Genomic DNA, 14,231 nt, shown 5'->3' with positions numbered 1-14,231 from the left:
TTGGCTCAATTAAATGCAATATCATGTTCTAAAGTGATTAACAACCATGAAGAAGTTCATGTCAAATCCTATAGAGCTTCAACTGGCTTAGCTTAAAAACCTTTCAGCCCATCGTTTCGTGTCGCCCCATGGGTTAGCTTGTGGGGCCATGAAACGCGAATGCCCTCTTGACCTCAAGTACGCTACAAAAGTATCTCTCTTTTAGATGATGATTGCAGTCATATGGACTGTGGAGTAGGGGCATGCTTTCCTCACCTCTCTAAGTTCCATCTTTCTTGTTTCTTAATTACCTTTTTGCCTTTTGAGTTTGTTTTTGGAGTGGGACAAACAAAGAGATAAATATTGGGATAATAAAGAGAGAGAGTGCTTAAGACCATGTAAGGTGGGGAACATATTCATATAGACGTTGAAAATAAATTGTTCATAGGAATAGGATAGTAGGCTGCATGAGGCCTAAGGGTGTGTTTGTTCCTTGCTTTAAATGGGATTTGAGATTACGTTACCCTCATTTTTCCAATATAAACAGTTCTAAGAGAGAGGTACTTGTGGACCATCAAACTTTGAAAGGGATCGTGGTTTCTCTAGATAGTGCTTTGTGATGTGCAGATATAACAATGTTTTCCAGGATTGAAATTTTTGTGTGGAAAATTAAGGGTGGGGAGGGGGGGGGGGGGTGTTAGGGATGCTGGTCCCATTAACAAATGCATCTAAAAAGAGAGAAAGAAAGAGTGGTGTATCTTGTCCCGCTTCAATTGAATTTGACCCCCATGAAAGTGGAACGGGAGTTACATAATTATGTCTTGTTTGGCCCCCACTCCATCTCTCTTCCTTATGGCAAGATGTGGCGGAACATAAGAACAGCTGAGTTTGCCCCCACAATTCCCTCTTATTTTAACTAACATTTGGGGTTCCTTCCATGATGGTAGGTAATGGTTACAAGAACCTAGACATTTTGTGTGATTAGTTAGTTGCACCTCTGGCTCATGCCACGGTTTGTTTTGGTTTTTATTTCACTATGCATAAGAGGAGAAAGAAACCCATATCCAGCATAAACAGTGTGAAGGACACGCAAATACGTGTGAGAATTTCCAGTTTCAAAGGCTTTTCAAAATCTTCCTTGAAGAGCATATCCGATATGTTTGTCTTAAGGCTGAAAAGGATAATTCACTATCTTGGCGTGACAACGAAAGTTAAAGCTTTAAAAGTGATCAAATTTTGGTCTGAGACCCTGAATATTTGAGATAGAAACATGGAACTTGCAGGATGATATTTGTTGCGACAAAAATACAATCTATGATGGCATCCTTTGACCATAACATATAGCAATCTTTTGGAAAGTTAATAGGCTTTGAGAATCTCGATAGTCATGAAGCCCCCTCCATTTTTATTTCGTTGCTTTTTATTCCATAGTGGTGGAAGCAGGTTGACTCTTCAGCCAATTTAGATGCTAATGGCCAACACAAATCTCTGTGCAGCTTTACACATTGTGTGACCATTGCCTGAATTATCCGAAACAGTTCTTCACTTGGAAAATTAAGGGCATATAATGAAGAAGCAATTCAATTTTCATCCATTGTTAGTAACTTTCTACACTGTTCAAAAATGAGCTGTCACATCATTAATTATAGTTACCAAGATTTCTCACTTCTGGTAAATACTTTAAACTATTTCAAACAACTCACACCATGCTTTACTGTAGTTGTAATATAAGTGAATCGAACATTAAATCAACAGTGCAACAGTAAAAGGCACACATTTAGGCAAACATTTTGATTTGCGGGAGAAGGTTTCATTATTCACACAGTATGTAACAAACTAGAAACAGAAGCCTAGATCAAGAGAAAGCTGGAATTTTCAACTCAGATTCCTATTTCTTTAGCAAGTCATTTTCTAGTAGTAACCAAATGCGTGCTTTTGAGAAAATTACCCTTGAATTGGAATGATAACGTAATGGGTAACACTACTCAACTACCAAAATACTTCCATCCCATGAACATGAAGCAATAACATTAGGTATAACCGGGTGGAAGGCAACATCTATGCAAGCTTCGTCATGGGCCTTTATTTTCTTCACAACTTTGGATGACTGATAATCATAAAGGTAGATAGAACCATCTGAAGAGCCAGAAGCAAGTTTTTTCCCATCCAAACTGAAATTGCACTTGATTGGGAACCCAGAGACCGCATGACTCTCATATCGCTTATATTTGTTGAGTCTGTAAGGTGGGGTGGTAGTAAAGATTGCAACATAATTCCCATTTGATTGGGCAACGAAAGTCGAATCAAAAGGGTGGCGCCTCACACAGGGACATGTAAAAGCTTCCGCATAAACCTGATTCAGGAGTATCATAAGCTAATTAAAACCTAAATTGCACATATGGTAAAATTGATATTTAGAGATGCATTGCGTCCTCCAAAATGATCATAGAAATTTCAGCGTGCATTATGAAGTGCATGTGACTTGAGCTTTACCAAATCTTTAATATCATGTACAGAGTCTTTGCATGAAGTGAAAACTAAAAAGTGATCTTCTAAACTATGTGTTAATTGTTATCCATGCAAAGCATGTTTCTTTGCTGCATTCATATTATTACCAAACAACCATAAAAGAATCAAAAGATTTAATCAGAAGTCAGGGTCCCTAGAGAAAAAAAGTTTAAACAAGTGAACCATTTTATTAAAAATAAAATAAAATAACATTAAAACCAGCAGCACCACAACCCCAACATTCTCCCTTCTTCCTTGCCACACCCTGTTTGTTTCCCTCCATTTCTCATTTTTCTTACTCAAAGCTGTTCTTTTGAGATTCTGGAGAAACTCTGGAATCACACTTAATTTCTCCTCTGCATAAACAACTTGGGAACAATTTTCTAGAGTTAGAGATAGAGCATTAAGGACTAAAGGGTTCTACCCACTCCTTGTCCTTCAAAATTTATTATTTGGATTCTAGAGGTAAACCCAATACCCATAACTCAAGCTTGGGAAAATTAGTTCTTGCCATGTTTTCACTTTTAGAGGTGTATAGAGCTAAGAATAAATCTAGGGCTTGCATCTTTAAACAACTTTCTAAGTTGTTAAATATTTGTTGGTGTTCTGATCTGATGGCAAATACCTCCCCCACTCTAAAGTAATTGTGGGAGTGATTTAATTGGTTTCTCATAGTGGTGAGTTGAGTGGATAATATCAATATAGTTTATATTTTGTTCTTTCAAACTTTGAATAGTTTTCTACAAGGTTTGATAGAATTAATCAGATCTGATTCTGATCAAATTTGTTCCTTGATTTTCTTTTATCTTCAATTTAAATTATTTTGCAATCAGATTGGCTAAGGCAACTCTCTAACCAATGCTGCCTATTTATACTCTCGTTGTAATTCTTGGTTAATCAATGAAAAAAAACCATTATATTCCCCTAAACTACATATAATTTACTTAGTGATATTTTTATTTAATTTTTTTTTGGTAGGAGGAACAAACTTTCTAAGAAATAAGAATTTATTCTAATCCAAGAGAATTATTTCAATGAGGTTAATTTAATTATTATTATGTGATCTATTTGATAAATATGCAAATATCACTTGTGTATATCTTCGATTGAACTTGGAGTTTCATGGGTTTTACTTATTTCAACGTGATGGATTATATTATAAGAGTTGGTATTGTTATAAATTATATAATTGGTAAGCCGACTTTTATGAGAAACTGTAATAGATAGACTGTTTTGGAGAACTTAGGAAAGAAATATTTTGAGATAAATGGATTTGACTTGATGGTTTCTATTTAAATGTCATGCTTTAAAATATTCATGATGGGTTCCTTGTTGAAACACCGCTTTGTTATAGACATGAGAATAAAAGGCCTATATGCACATATATTAAAATATATTACACTAGATGGGTTGAGCTTAAGGCATGGCCATAGATACATAGCTTGGTGGGTTGAGCTCACCAATTAGGCATGGACTCAAATATGTGATTTGTAGGATTGAGCTTAACCTTTCCAGCATGAATTTATTTAGTTCTTCATGCATAAGCCCTTATGATATTATATTCTAGATAATTAGCAAATAAATTTTATTTCATGACATGTTTATATCTATGAGCAAGCCTTGGAAAAGAAGAGCTCTTCACATTGTCAATTGATTTGCTTCAAGTTTAACTCCTCCAATTATGATATATATTGAGTTATGTAACATTTGTTAGTTGTGCCAGAAAACTTGTTCACTTGATCGTTCCTCCTTCCTGTTCATTTTATATGTTATTGTATCAGTGAGTCTGTGTGACTCACCCTACTATTCTTTCCTTTACATTCACAGATTGCATAGTAGCAGGTATCAGGGACTGCTAACTTATCCAAAGAATTTTTTATTCTTTTGGTAGGTGTAAGCCTCCATCGTTGATGAAGGCTAATGTATGTTGACTCCAACATATTGCGCCTATAGAAACTATGTTTTGCTTTATTGATATATATTTCATTGCACAGTTTAAAAAGTGTGTTTGCTTCTTTGTTGTGGTGTTGCGTTGCAGACCCCCCCCCCCCCCCAAAGCACCTCAGGTGACTGACACAGAGTGAATTGTCGTTGTGGCTGGTGTGCTACTAACTGCTGACGAGTTTGTAGCCATTGCAGCTAGTTGCAGCCACTCCAGTTAAGTGTTCCTGGTTTACTATTTTGGCCTTTCATTTTGTTTTGTTTTTCATTTTTAAGAGCCTGCAATGGGCTAAGTTAGTAAGCTATGGATAGGGAAAAATAAGCTATCCACAATTCATTCAAAGGGAAGGGAAGAGAAATGTTAGAAGGTCCTACATCGCTTGTCTCAATTCTTAGGATGTAGATTATATAGCTGTTGGAAAATTTCACTTAATGCCAATTGGTTTAAAGATAAAATCCAACATGGTATCAAAGTTTATAGTCCATCTTGGTAAAGAGCCTATTTTGGTAAGCTCCCCTGTTCTGGCAAGCATTTGGGGAAGGAGATATTCGAAGGTCCCCACATTATTTACCTCAATTCTTGGGTGCAACTTATATATCTAATAGGCAACTTCAATTGATGCCAATTAGTTTTAAGATAAAATCTAACAAGTACAAAGAAGTATTTGCCATAATTGATAGAAGATGAGTGTGTCAAATTCATCATCCATGGCCTTCAACAGGTCATTGCCTCAATCCCCCATACTTTTATGGCAATCCAAGAATTTAAAATGTCTACTTTGACTCCTTGTATAGTTTTAAATGATCATGAATTTCATGACATAATTGAATGTCAATGCTAATAAGTTGTTGTGTTGTAGCTGAATGGTGGAGGAACTATCGATCACATACTCCAGATTTACAAAAGATTGCCACTGAAGTGTTGAATTTGATTTGTAGTTCATTAGGTTGAGAGGAATTGGAGTACCTTTCAGCATGTAAGTAATTCTCAATTATCAAATTACTTCATTTGAGTTTCATGTAAGAATATGAAACTAACATTTTCTTTATAATATAAACAGAAAAGTAAACTTGAGCATCAAAGGTTGCAAGATTTGGTTTATGTAAAATATAACCAAGCACTTAAGAGAAAAATTGATAACAATGATGTGAAAGATCCCACTGTCTTGAATGATGTTGATCAAAGCAATGAATGGTTATTAGCGGAAATGGCCAATGATGAAGCTGTTCAAGAAAATGAATTAGTGTTTGATGATTTGACTTGGAGAGCTGTGGCAGCTGCAACTGAGGCCGGGGAGCCTACTACATATACTAGGTAGCATACAAGAGCAAAGAAGGCAGTTGTAACTGAAACTTCTAGTTCTAGGTCTCTTACCTGAAGGAAGAGGAAACCAAGCACTAGAGCGAGAAGAGTAAGATAGTGGTGATAGTGAAGAGAAGAGATCTACAAGAGTGGTGAAAGCAATGAAGATGAGAAAGAGATGCCTGACATTGCAACTAAAGATAAATTTGAATGTTCAGTAGTTTCTCTAGCCTTTAAAGTTTAAACCTTAAAGTAGTTTAATTTCCTTTATTGTAATTGACAATTTCACAAGGTATTTGCTATTAATATAAATCTACTTGGGAATCAAAATAGCAGTCATTCCGCTCTATCCGCGATCTGCTATAATGTTTTGTGGGTGGTTGCTCTGCACCACTATCCGCTATTGTCTACTATGATTGTAGAACCTTGATATACTCTTTTTAAATTGCTGCTTGCCTTTTTGGTGAATATCATTGATCTATGTAATTAACATAGTAGTCAATAAAGGGCAGAGGTGTGGAGAAAATGCCTCAAAAAACGCAACAGCAAGATAATGAATAGCAAGATGACTGCTATTTTGATCCCATGTAAATTTATATTACATAACGTATTTAATAAATATAAATGCTGAAAAGTAAAGAATAGTAGTCAATAAAGGGCAGAGGCGTGGAACAACTGCCTCAAAAAAGGCTATAGCAAGATAATGAATAGCAAGATGACTTCTAATTTGATCCCATGTAAATTTAGATTACACAACGTATTTAATATATATAAGTACTGAAAAATAAAGAAAAACACCTAAAGTTCAACATATTTATTAAGACTTGAAGTTTCATAACCAAAAGGTTCAAAATAACAAACACCATTCAAACTTGTCAATTAGAATAAAGGAAAACAAATCAAACGTGTTGAGAGACAAAAGGTGGCTGGTCAGATGAATCCATTGTGGCTGAACAGAAAACACAGAAGAAAGAGAGATGCAGAACAGAACATGTTGAAAACTCGCTGGGAGTTGCAGAACAACTCTGTCATCAAAAAACTTGCCAGAAATTGAAGATAGAGACTAGGTTGGCTAACAAGAGGCACAAGGACAGAAATTTGTTGTCGAAATTAATAAAGGAAGCAAGACATTCACCAAGAGAGGTTTAGGGTTCTAGGAGTAGGGGAGAGAGTAAAAATCTTGGGTTTGAGATTGAGTGGTCAGATTAAAGACCCACACATTTATGCATTTTACCCCTTAAAAAACCTCTAAAAAGACACTAGTTTCAGGGGTATTTTTGCCCTTTGATATATATACCAACTAGAGGGGGATTTCAAAGTCTGTTAGGAATTAACGGTTAGAGCTTAGAAAGTTAAGGAAGATTTTTAGTTAGAATAAAATATGAATCTGCTGATTCAGTTGTTAGATAGGCTGTTTTCACCCCTTGTTTTGCTCCTTTAATTTTTCCTTACATATAAGCATGTTGGTTACCTCTCTTTAACCAGTTCTGAAATATGCATGGAAACATGATACATATGAGAATATATGTTTTCTCCCTAAACCGGCAGTAATCTTATATTTTACCATCTCTTACATGATAAAGCTTTGCAACAATAGCCACCACCTCATCCCACTAGGATGATAATCCTATAGCTTTAAAAAAACATACAGGAAGCTTCAAATATTAAAATTTCACATTTAATGTCAATGCAAAATAATATTAATATTAAAAACAACATAATAAAGTACATGCATGATATATTAAACATTAATTCCAGTTTGACCACAATTTGGCCATAATTGAACCACTAAACCATGAATCAGTCCATTTACTGGCTTATGGGCTTGTTTTAGAAAATAGAATTTGTAAGCTATAACTTTTACTAGACTATCTGCATTAAATTAACAAGAAGAAACTTCACAGCAATTTTGGCTGAAAAAATGGTGAACAGTGAAAACAGAATATGAAAGATGGTATCGAATTCTCTCACCTGATTAGACAATGGTACCTGTCTAGACACATCCCAAACAATAATTGCGTTCTCACTGATATTACTCTGTGATACATCACTAGAAGAAATGAATTCCTTCCCGGTCAATGTAAACTCCACATCCAGAATTGGACCTAAATTTCGATTATAATTATGCACTACTTTGCCAGTTCTGACATCCCATAGTTTGATATTGCCCTTTGTCCCTCCAGAAAGGAAGAGATTTGAATTGTCTGGATGAAACTTCAAAACTCCAACAATTTGATCTTCTCTGAAAACCTGAGTCTCCACTCCCTTTTCAACATCGATCAACCTTGATGTGCAATCATATCCACAAGAAAGTAGAAAGTGCCCTTGTTGAGACCATTTCACATCTTTGACTGCTGCATTGTGGAAGTTTAGAACACATGCTTTCTTCTGATTTCTGCTCCACACATTCCATATGCAAATAGTATGATCCATCCCAGCAGATGCAAGGAGATGAGCTGTAAGCTAACTCTGATGAACAAATCCATACTAGAAATACAAAAAGCATCTCTCTTGCTCTCTCCCTCTCTCACACACACACAAAACACTTTTCAATACTTGATTTTAAATTTATTTTGCTGCGAATAAATGAGTTCTTTATACATTAAAATTGAATTAAATTAGGAAAATTATATAAAAACTATGGTATATCACACATATCAGGGAAAAAGTTTGTCAACAAAGAGAACTTACCATGAGTTGATGACCAATGTATAGCACTGACAGCTTTTGTATGCCCCTGTAGAGTTGCATATAGTTTTTCAGACATCAGGGTTGGCCTTTGATGACCCTTTGCTTTACTTTTCAACAATGATAAAATATTATGGGGTACATCAGCATCCGAGAGACTCCCTAAGTTTACAAACAAGAAAAAGGTCAGAGTAGTTGTCTCTATCAAAGAGTAAAAAAATCAATATAGAAGCACGTAAATAGATAGAAGTATAAAAACATGCAGCACACATATGTCTGAAGAACGTACCAACAAGAAAAAGTATGTGTGAGAGAGAATAAAGAAATTTAAATTATGCAAGCTCATCAATCAGCCAGAGACCGATTGTTACATGTGAATATTCATCTGCTACATGCTTCAAAGTTAAGTAGCTCTTTTTTATTGACCTTCACCACTAGATAGATATAGAAGTGAAGGTCCTTAAATTAAGAAGTAGACCGTGAACTAAAATTAGGGATGGCAAAAACAGCGTATTCACAGGTATCCGACACTACAGATAATAAATGGGTAACTTAAACAAATACTCACAAATAACGGGTACAAGTATTTTTCTATCCATTAATAAATGGAGCGGAGACGGATATGGTAGTATTCATACCCACAGATACCAATAAATAAAATTACTTAAATATTCATATTTTTACCTTATTTTTTTATATTATTGTTAATATTTCAAAAAAATAACATTAAGTGCAAGTTCAAAATTGATGTCAATTGTTTATCTTTAATATTTCAATATAATTAACATCAAATACAAGCTTAAAGTTATTTGCAATACTCTTTTTTTTTAAAAAAAGTCACAAATGTACATGAATATCTATGGGTATTTATAAAATTCGTAGGTACCCACTTAATAGATACCTATGCAGATATGGGATAGATTTTTATCCGGCGGGTGGAGAAGAGACCTCCCATTGCCATCCCTAACTAAGATAGTGGTCATGCCAAACAATTGTTGCATAAGCACAGAACCTGTAGACACAACCAATTAAAAACTAACGATAATATTAAAATAACTTGGGCCCAAATCTCACTGCAGAATTTATTATTATTTTAATACATTTACATTTTGAACTTTTGATTAGTTGTGCTCATTGACCGTCCGCTCATGCAAGAAATACTATAGTCATACCTCCACAGAATGCCAGGAAAAGAAAATCTGAGTGGGATTTATGAAGAAGAATAGGGATAAAAATATAAAGAAAAAAAAAAAGAGTATCGAAGAAACCAGTTTTGCGTATCTCTTACAGAAAATATCATTTTCATTCCCATACTACTCAAGTATCCATGCCACAACCACGATTTGTTTACCTCCAATGGATATATGATGTTTAACAGATTATGTCTTCTTTTCTTCATCCTTTCAATATATACTTTAATACTTATGACGTTATTACCTCCAATGGACATATAATATCATAACATCACCAATCCCTCATATTACTTTGGACTATGATATATATACATAAAGGCATATCACACAATAATCTCCCTTCCCATCCTCTCCCCCTCAGTCACACACACTCTAGGAGCATTTGTTGGATATGTTAAAATGTCTAAATATGCCAATGGGCTTTATTGTTCCTTCTCATACTTTTTATCTTTGGCTGTATGGCTGAGAGAGGAGGCGATTCTAGGAGACAATAAAATTCAAGAGAGGGAATATGATGAAAGCACCAGCTTATAAAAATTTTTAATAGTGATATTGGGAATGATTAAAAATTATACAATGTTTAAGAATTACCATAAATACAAATGTGATGATAGATATGTTATGTAATATATATACCTAGTTACATCCATATCTTATTGTTTTAAACAAATTATAGTCATAGCCAAGGTTGTCAATCTCGAGAGTTTACATAATCTTGTGGAGGCTCCGTAAACTCAAATCGTAAACTTGTAAGAGTTTACTTAATATAAAATAAATATGTTAAAATACTTATAAATAACATAATAACTAACATTTTAACTTCATATTAAAGTAAAATAGTAAATTGCAATAATAAAGTAGCAAATTTGAGTGGCAAATACATAATTTTGCACAAGACACACTCACAAGTCCTTAAAAATAAAATGATAGCAAATAAAAAACTAAGAAAAGACTAATATATTTAAATCAAGTCTAAAAAATATTAACTATTACATGTATAGTATATTTCTAGACGAGATAAAAAAAAATGGGACACGAGAGAAAAATAAATGGAACAAGGAAGGGAAACGGGAAAGAAAGAACCTTCACTACAAAGAATGATCAACCCTAATGCAAAGAGAACGTGGAGGAGAGAACCTAAACGCATGACTTGGAGGAGAGAACCAGAACACATAGTGCGAAGGAGAAAATCAGCATGCATGGCGTAGAGGAGAGAACCAGAATGCATGACGCAAAGAGGGAGAACACACAACAGAGAGGGAGAATGAGAGTCGCACGACTCATGAGCAGGAAAAATACTTTGTTTTGGGAAAAACCTAAGTGAAATGTGTGTTTTGAGGAGTTTTGCAAGTGAAGTCCGTAATCTCACAATATCGAAGTAAACTCGCGAGATTACCCGAGATTGCACGATTTTGCTCAAGATTACTCGAAAACAAGATTACTAACGAGTTATACAATTATGATCGACCAATCTTGTACGAGTGTACGAGTTATCACTCGAGATTGATAACCATGGTCATAGCTATGAATCTTAGATAGCATTGCATAGCAACCAACTTAGAAAAGCTATAGTAGGATAGCAAGAAGCAGGGCGCCTTCTATTTTAAATATTATAATATTCACCAAGTAATTTATACAATGCATATAAATACTAAAAAACCAAAAAGGACCCAAAATTAAAGAAATTCGTGATAAATAATAAGTCACAAATCACCATCAATCTAGGAGTAATAAGAACATAGTAATGGTACCAAAAATTGAAAGATGATGGTAAAATTAATAATAAAAAAATAACACAACAAATAGCTAAAAAATTAGCAGAATTTGAACAGGAAAGTTTGAAGGAAGAGTGGAACTCAGAAGTCAGGAAAACAAATAGTCCTGTAAATTATGAAGGAACATAGATCTAAACAGTGAAAAAGAAGGTTTTAAAATCCTAAAATGTTTATGAAGGCAAAAAATGGAATAAGAAAATAGGGGAGAAAAGAGAAATCACAACTTTACCCAAGAAAACCATAAACAATGTTGTTTCAGGGGTATAAATTGTTTTGAGGTATATACCTTAATAGTGTCATAATAGCATGCAAAAAACCACCATTTTGGCCAGCAATGACCACTCTTTGCATACCATAGCAACCTAGGGATGACGCGCTACACCACTAACATGCTATTAACTACTATGATTATAGTATTGCCATATAACATTGTATCAGATACTTGAATATGTATCCCCGTTACAGAAGATAGAAGTAACTAAAATTCTAAAACTAAAACGGAAAATAAAAGATGAAGTTCATGACCTGAAACGCAGCAACACAACAAATAAAGGTAGCATCAATTTCATTCCTAAAGCTAATAAAATTCAGAAAATTTGGACATATTTTTAACTTAACTTGTTTTTTTAGTTCCCCTTATTCATTCATCCACCCCTGCAAGTGCAAACCCTAGCCTCTGCAGAGCTCTTTGTCACACTCCTCCACCAGTTTCCAGCACCTCTCACCGTCTCACAGCGCAGCACTTTTCCAGCCAATATCTGGTATCCAGTCTCTGATCTCTCTGACTCTCACCCATTTACAAAACCCCATCACTTTTCCAGCAAGTTCGACACTGTTGTGACCACCCACTAGCATTTCAATTTTGTTTCCACTTCTTTCTTCTTTCTTCTGCCTTCAATCTCTCTTAAAATGTCAAACCAACATCGACTCCTCTCTAATTGGAGCCATTTTTTCCTAATTTTTCATCATATATGCATGTGTACCATAAACCTCTGACAAGGGTTCAAGGTTCAAAATCACGATCATCCATCCCCTATCCACTACCCCACCATAAAATTCTTAGGGTCAGACACTCCGTGCCGCCATTTGGGATTGACTACTTTGATCTATAATAATCACAATTCTGAAAATTGACAGCTCTTAACAAACACAAAAATAAACACTTGAATAAAATAAATAAAAATTGAACCCAACAAACTACGAGAAATCTGAACGAATGAAACAACATACAAAAATGACGAGTACCAGATAGCGTGAACCGAGATGGAACAGGAACGGGTTGAGGAGGAGGAGGAGAAGGAGGGGTTTGAGCCATCAATGCGCGTTGTCGTTTTGAAACGTATCGTCCGGGAATTGGAGGCTGCGTTTGGTGGTCGAATAACGGAGGGGAAGAAAAGTGAAGACGTGGTTTTGGCGGGTTAGAGGAAGAGAGTGATAGTCTCTGTCGTTTTGGCTGTTCTTCGTCGTCGTCGTCGTCTGAGGTATTGGAATATGCGTTGCACAGAAGATCCATGTTCGTACTTCTTCTTCTTCTTCGTAGCAAATCGTAATGGAAAATTTCTCTTCACATACTTCACTTTATAATTAAGATTTAAATTTTATTTAATTGGGTTTAGCTTTTATTGGTTGTCTTAAACAATATTAGTGAGTTTCTCAAGATTGTTTCTCACTCAATCATACAATTTTTATTTTAATCAATCCTTATATATTAGTAAGGGCATTAAGAATTTTAGAATCATATTTGATGATAATGTGTTTTGGAGTCATGTGTTTAAAGGAATTTTTTTAACTTTTAATATAATTTGTTTTTATTTATAATTAAATTTTAATATTTTTAAAATATGTTATAAATAATTAAAAATAATTTTGTACCACAATATAAATTATTTATCTTAAATTTAAAATATAATTTATATGTTTAATGATATTTATTTATATAAATAATTTATTATAAATTTTAAATATATATAATAAATATTTAGTTTAAAATGCTAAAATTCTAATTTTTAAGTTAAATAGTATAATGTCCATAAAAATAATTAAATCAAAAGAGATTTGAGTTTTTTTCCTAAATTTTTTTTGTAGTTTTTTTTTTTATTTTTGTGTAATTTTTCTTTTTTTTTTCTTTATATTAATTTTATTTTTGTACAGCTTGTTAATGACATTTCACAAGTTTCATTTTCTTTATTATTGTTTTTATTGTCTTTCTTTTTTTCTTTTTTTTTTTCTGAAAAGAAGTGGCAAGACTCTAACAAAAATCAATTTAAAATCATAAGGAAAAACAATGGAAAAATAGTAGAAGTTACATCAATGTTAACAACAAGTTCAATGAACAATAAATAACACTATAAACTTGCAAATGCTTAAGAAGAGTTAATCCACGATTCGCCAAAAGATCTGTCACCTGATTAGCCTTTCGACACACATGAGACTACACCAACTTAGAGCCTCCCTTAACAAAAGAAACAATATTGTGGACCACCAGATAGAAACCCACATTTGCAATAAAGGAAAAAACCACTTCTCCACAATTATTTCAAAGCACTCCACGTGCAACATATTTGTTCTCTTTAAAACAAATAGACCCACCACAGTTCAATTTATAAAGATCAATAAGAAGATATGAGTCCAACAAATGGCTAAGTTCTCCCTACAAGGCACGAACTAAACTTGTAATTTTCCAAACTGAAGAATGTTGGTAGTAATACTATCCACCCCTATTAAGATTCACATCTTAACTTTGGAGGATGGGAGAACATGAAAAAAAAAATTGATTTGCCATAAAATATCTAATGCAACCACAAATAAAATAATCCACCACCTAACTTGCACACATAATGACTC

The 14,231-nt window shown here is 34.1% G+C and overlaps 1 protein-coding gene across 3 annotated transcripts; it reads right to left on the bottom strand.

Annotated features, from left to right (window-relative positions):
- Positions 1 to 1,722: 1,722 nt before the first annotated feature.
- On the bottom strand, positions 1,723 to 12,973 carry LOC109816809 (Transducin/WD40 repeat-like superfamily protein). Of its 3 annotated transcripts, XM_020381935.3 has the most exons (5): positions 12,633 to 12,973; positions 9,321 to 9,431; positions 8,423 to 8,581; positions 7,703 to 8,187; positions 1,723 to 2,332 (listed from the first exon to the last, which is right to left on the bottom strand). In XM_020381935.3, the coding sequence occupies exons 1-5, from the start codon at positions 12,898 to 12,900 to the stop codon at positions 1,961 to 1,963; spliced, it is 1,395 nt and encodes a 464-aa protein (XP_020237524.1). In that variant the 5' UTR covers positions 12,901 to 12,973; the 3' UTR covers positions 1,723 to 1,960. The 3 variants fall into 3 exon arrangements, with proteins under 3 accessions (XP_020237524.1, XP_020237525.1, XP_020237526.1); XM_020381936.3 differs by lacking the exon at positions 9,321 to 9,431 and having other exon boundaries at positions 12,618 to 12,972; XM_020381937.3 differs by lacking the exon at positions 9,321 to 9,431 and having other exon boundaries at positions 12,633 to 12,970.
- Between the last annotated feature and the right edge of the window lie 1,258 nt (positions 12,974 to 14,231).

The sequence above is a fragment of the Cajanus cajan genome, chromosome 8, assembly GCF_000230855.2.
Source record: "Cajanus cajan strain Asha chromosome 8, NIPB_CcT2T_4, whole genome shotgun sequence".
NCBI classification, from domain to species: Eukaryota; Viridiplantae; Streptophyta; class Magnoliopsida; order Fabales; family Fabaceae; genus Cajanus; species Cajanus cajan.
Note: the sequence above shows the minus strand (reverse complement) of the source record. Positions and strands in the feature narration are given on the sequence as shown.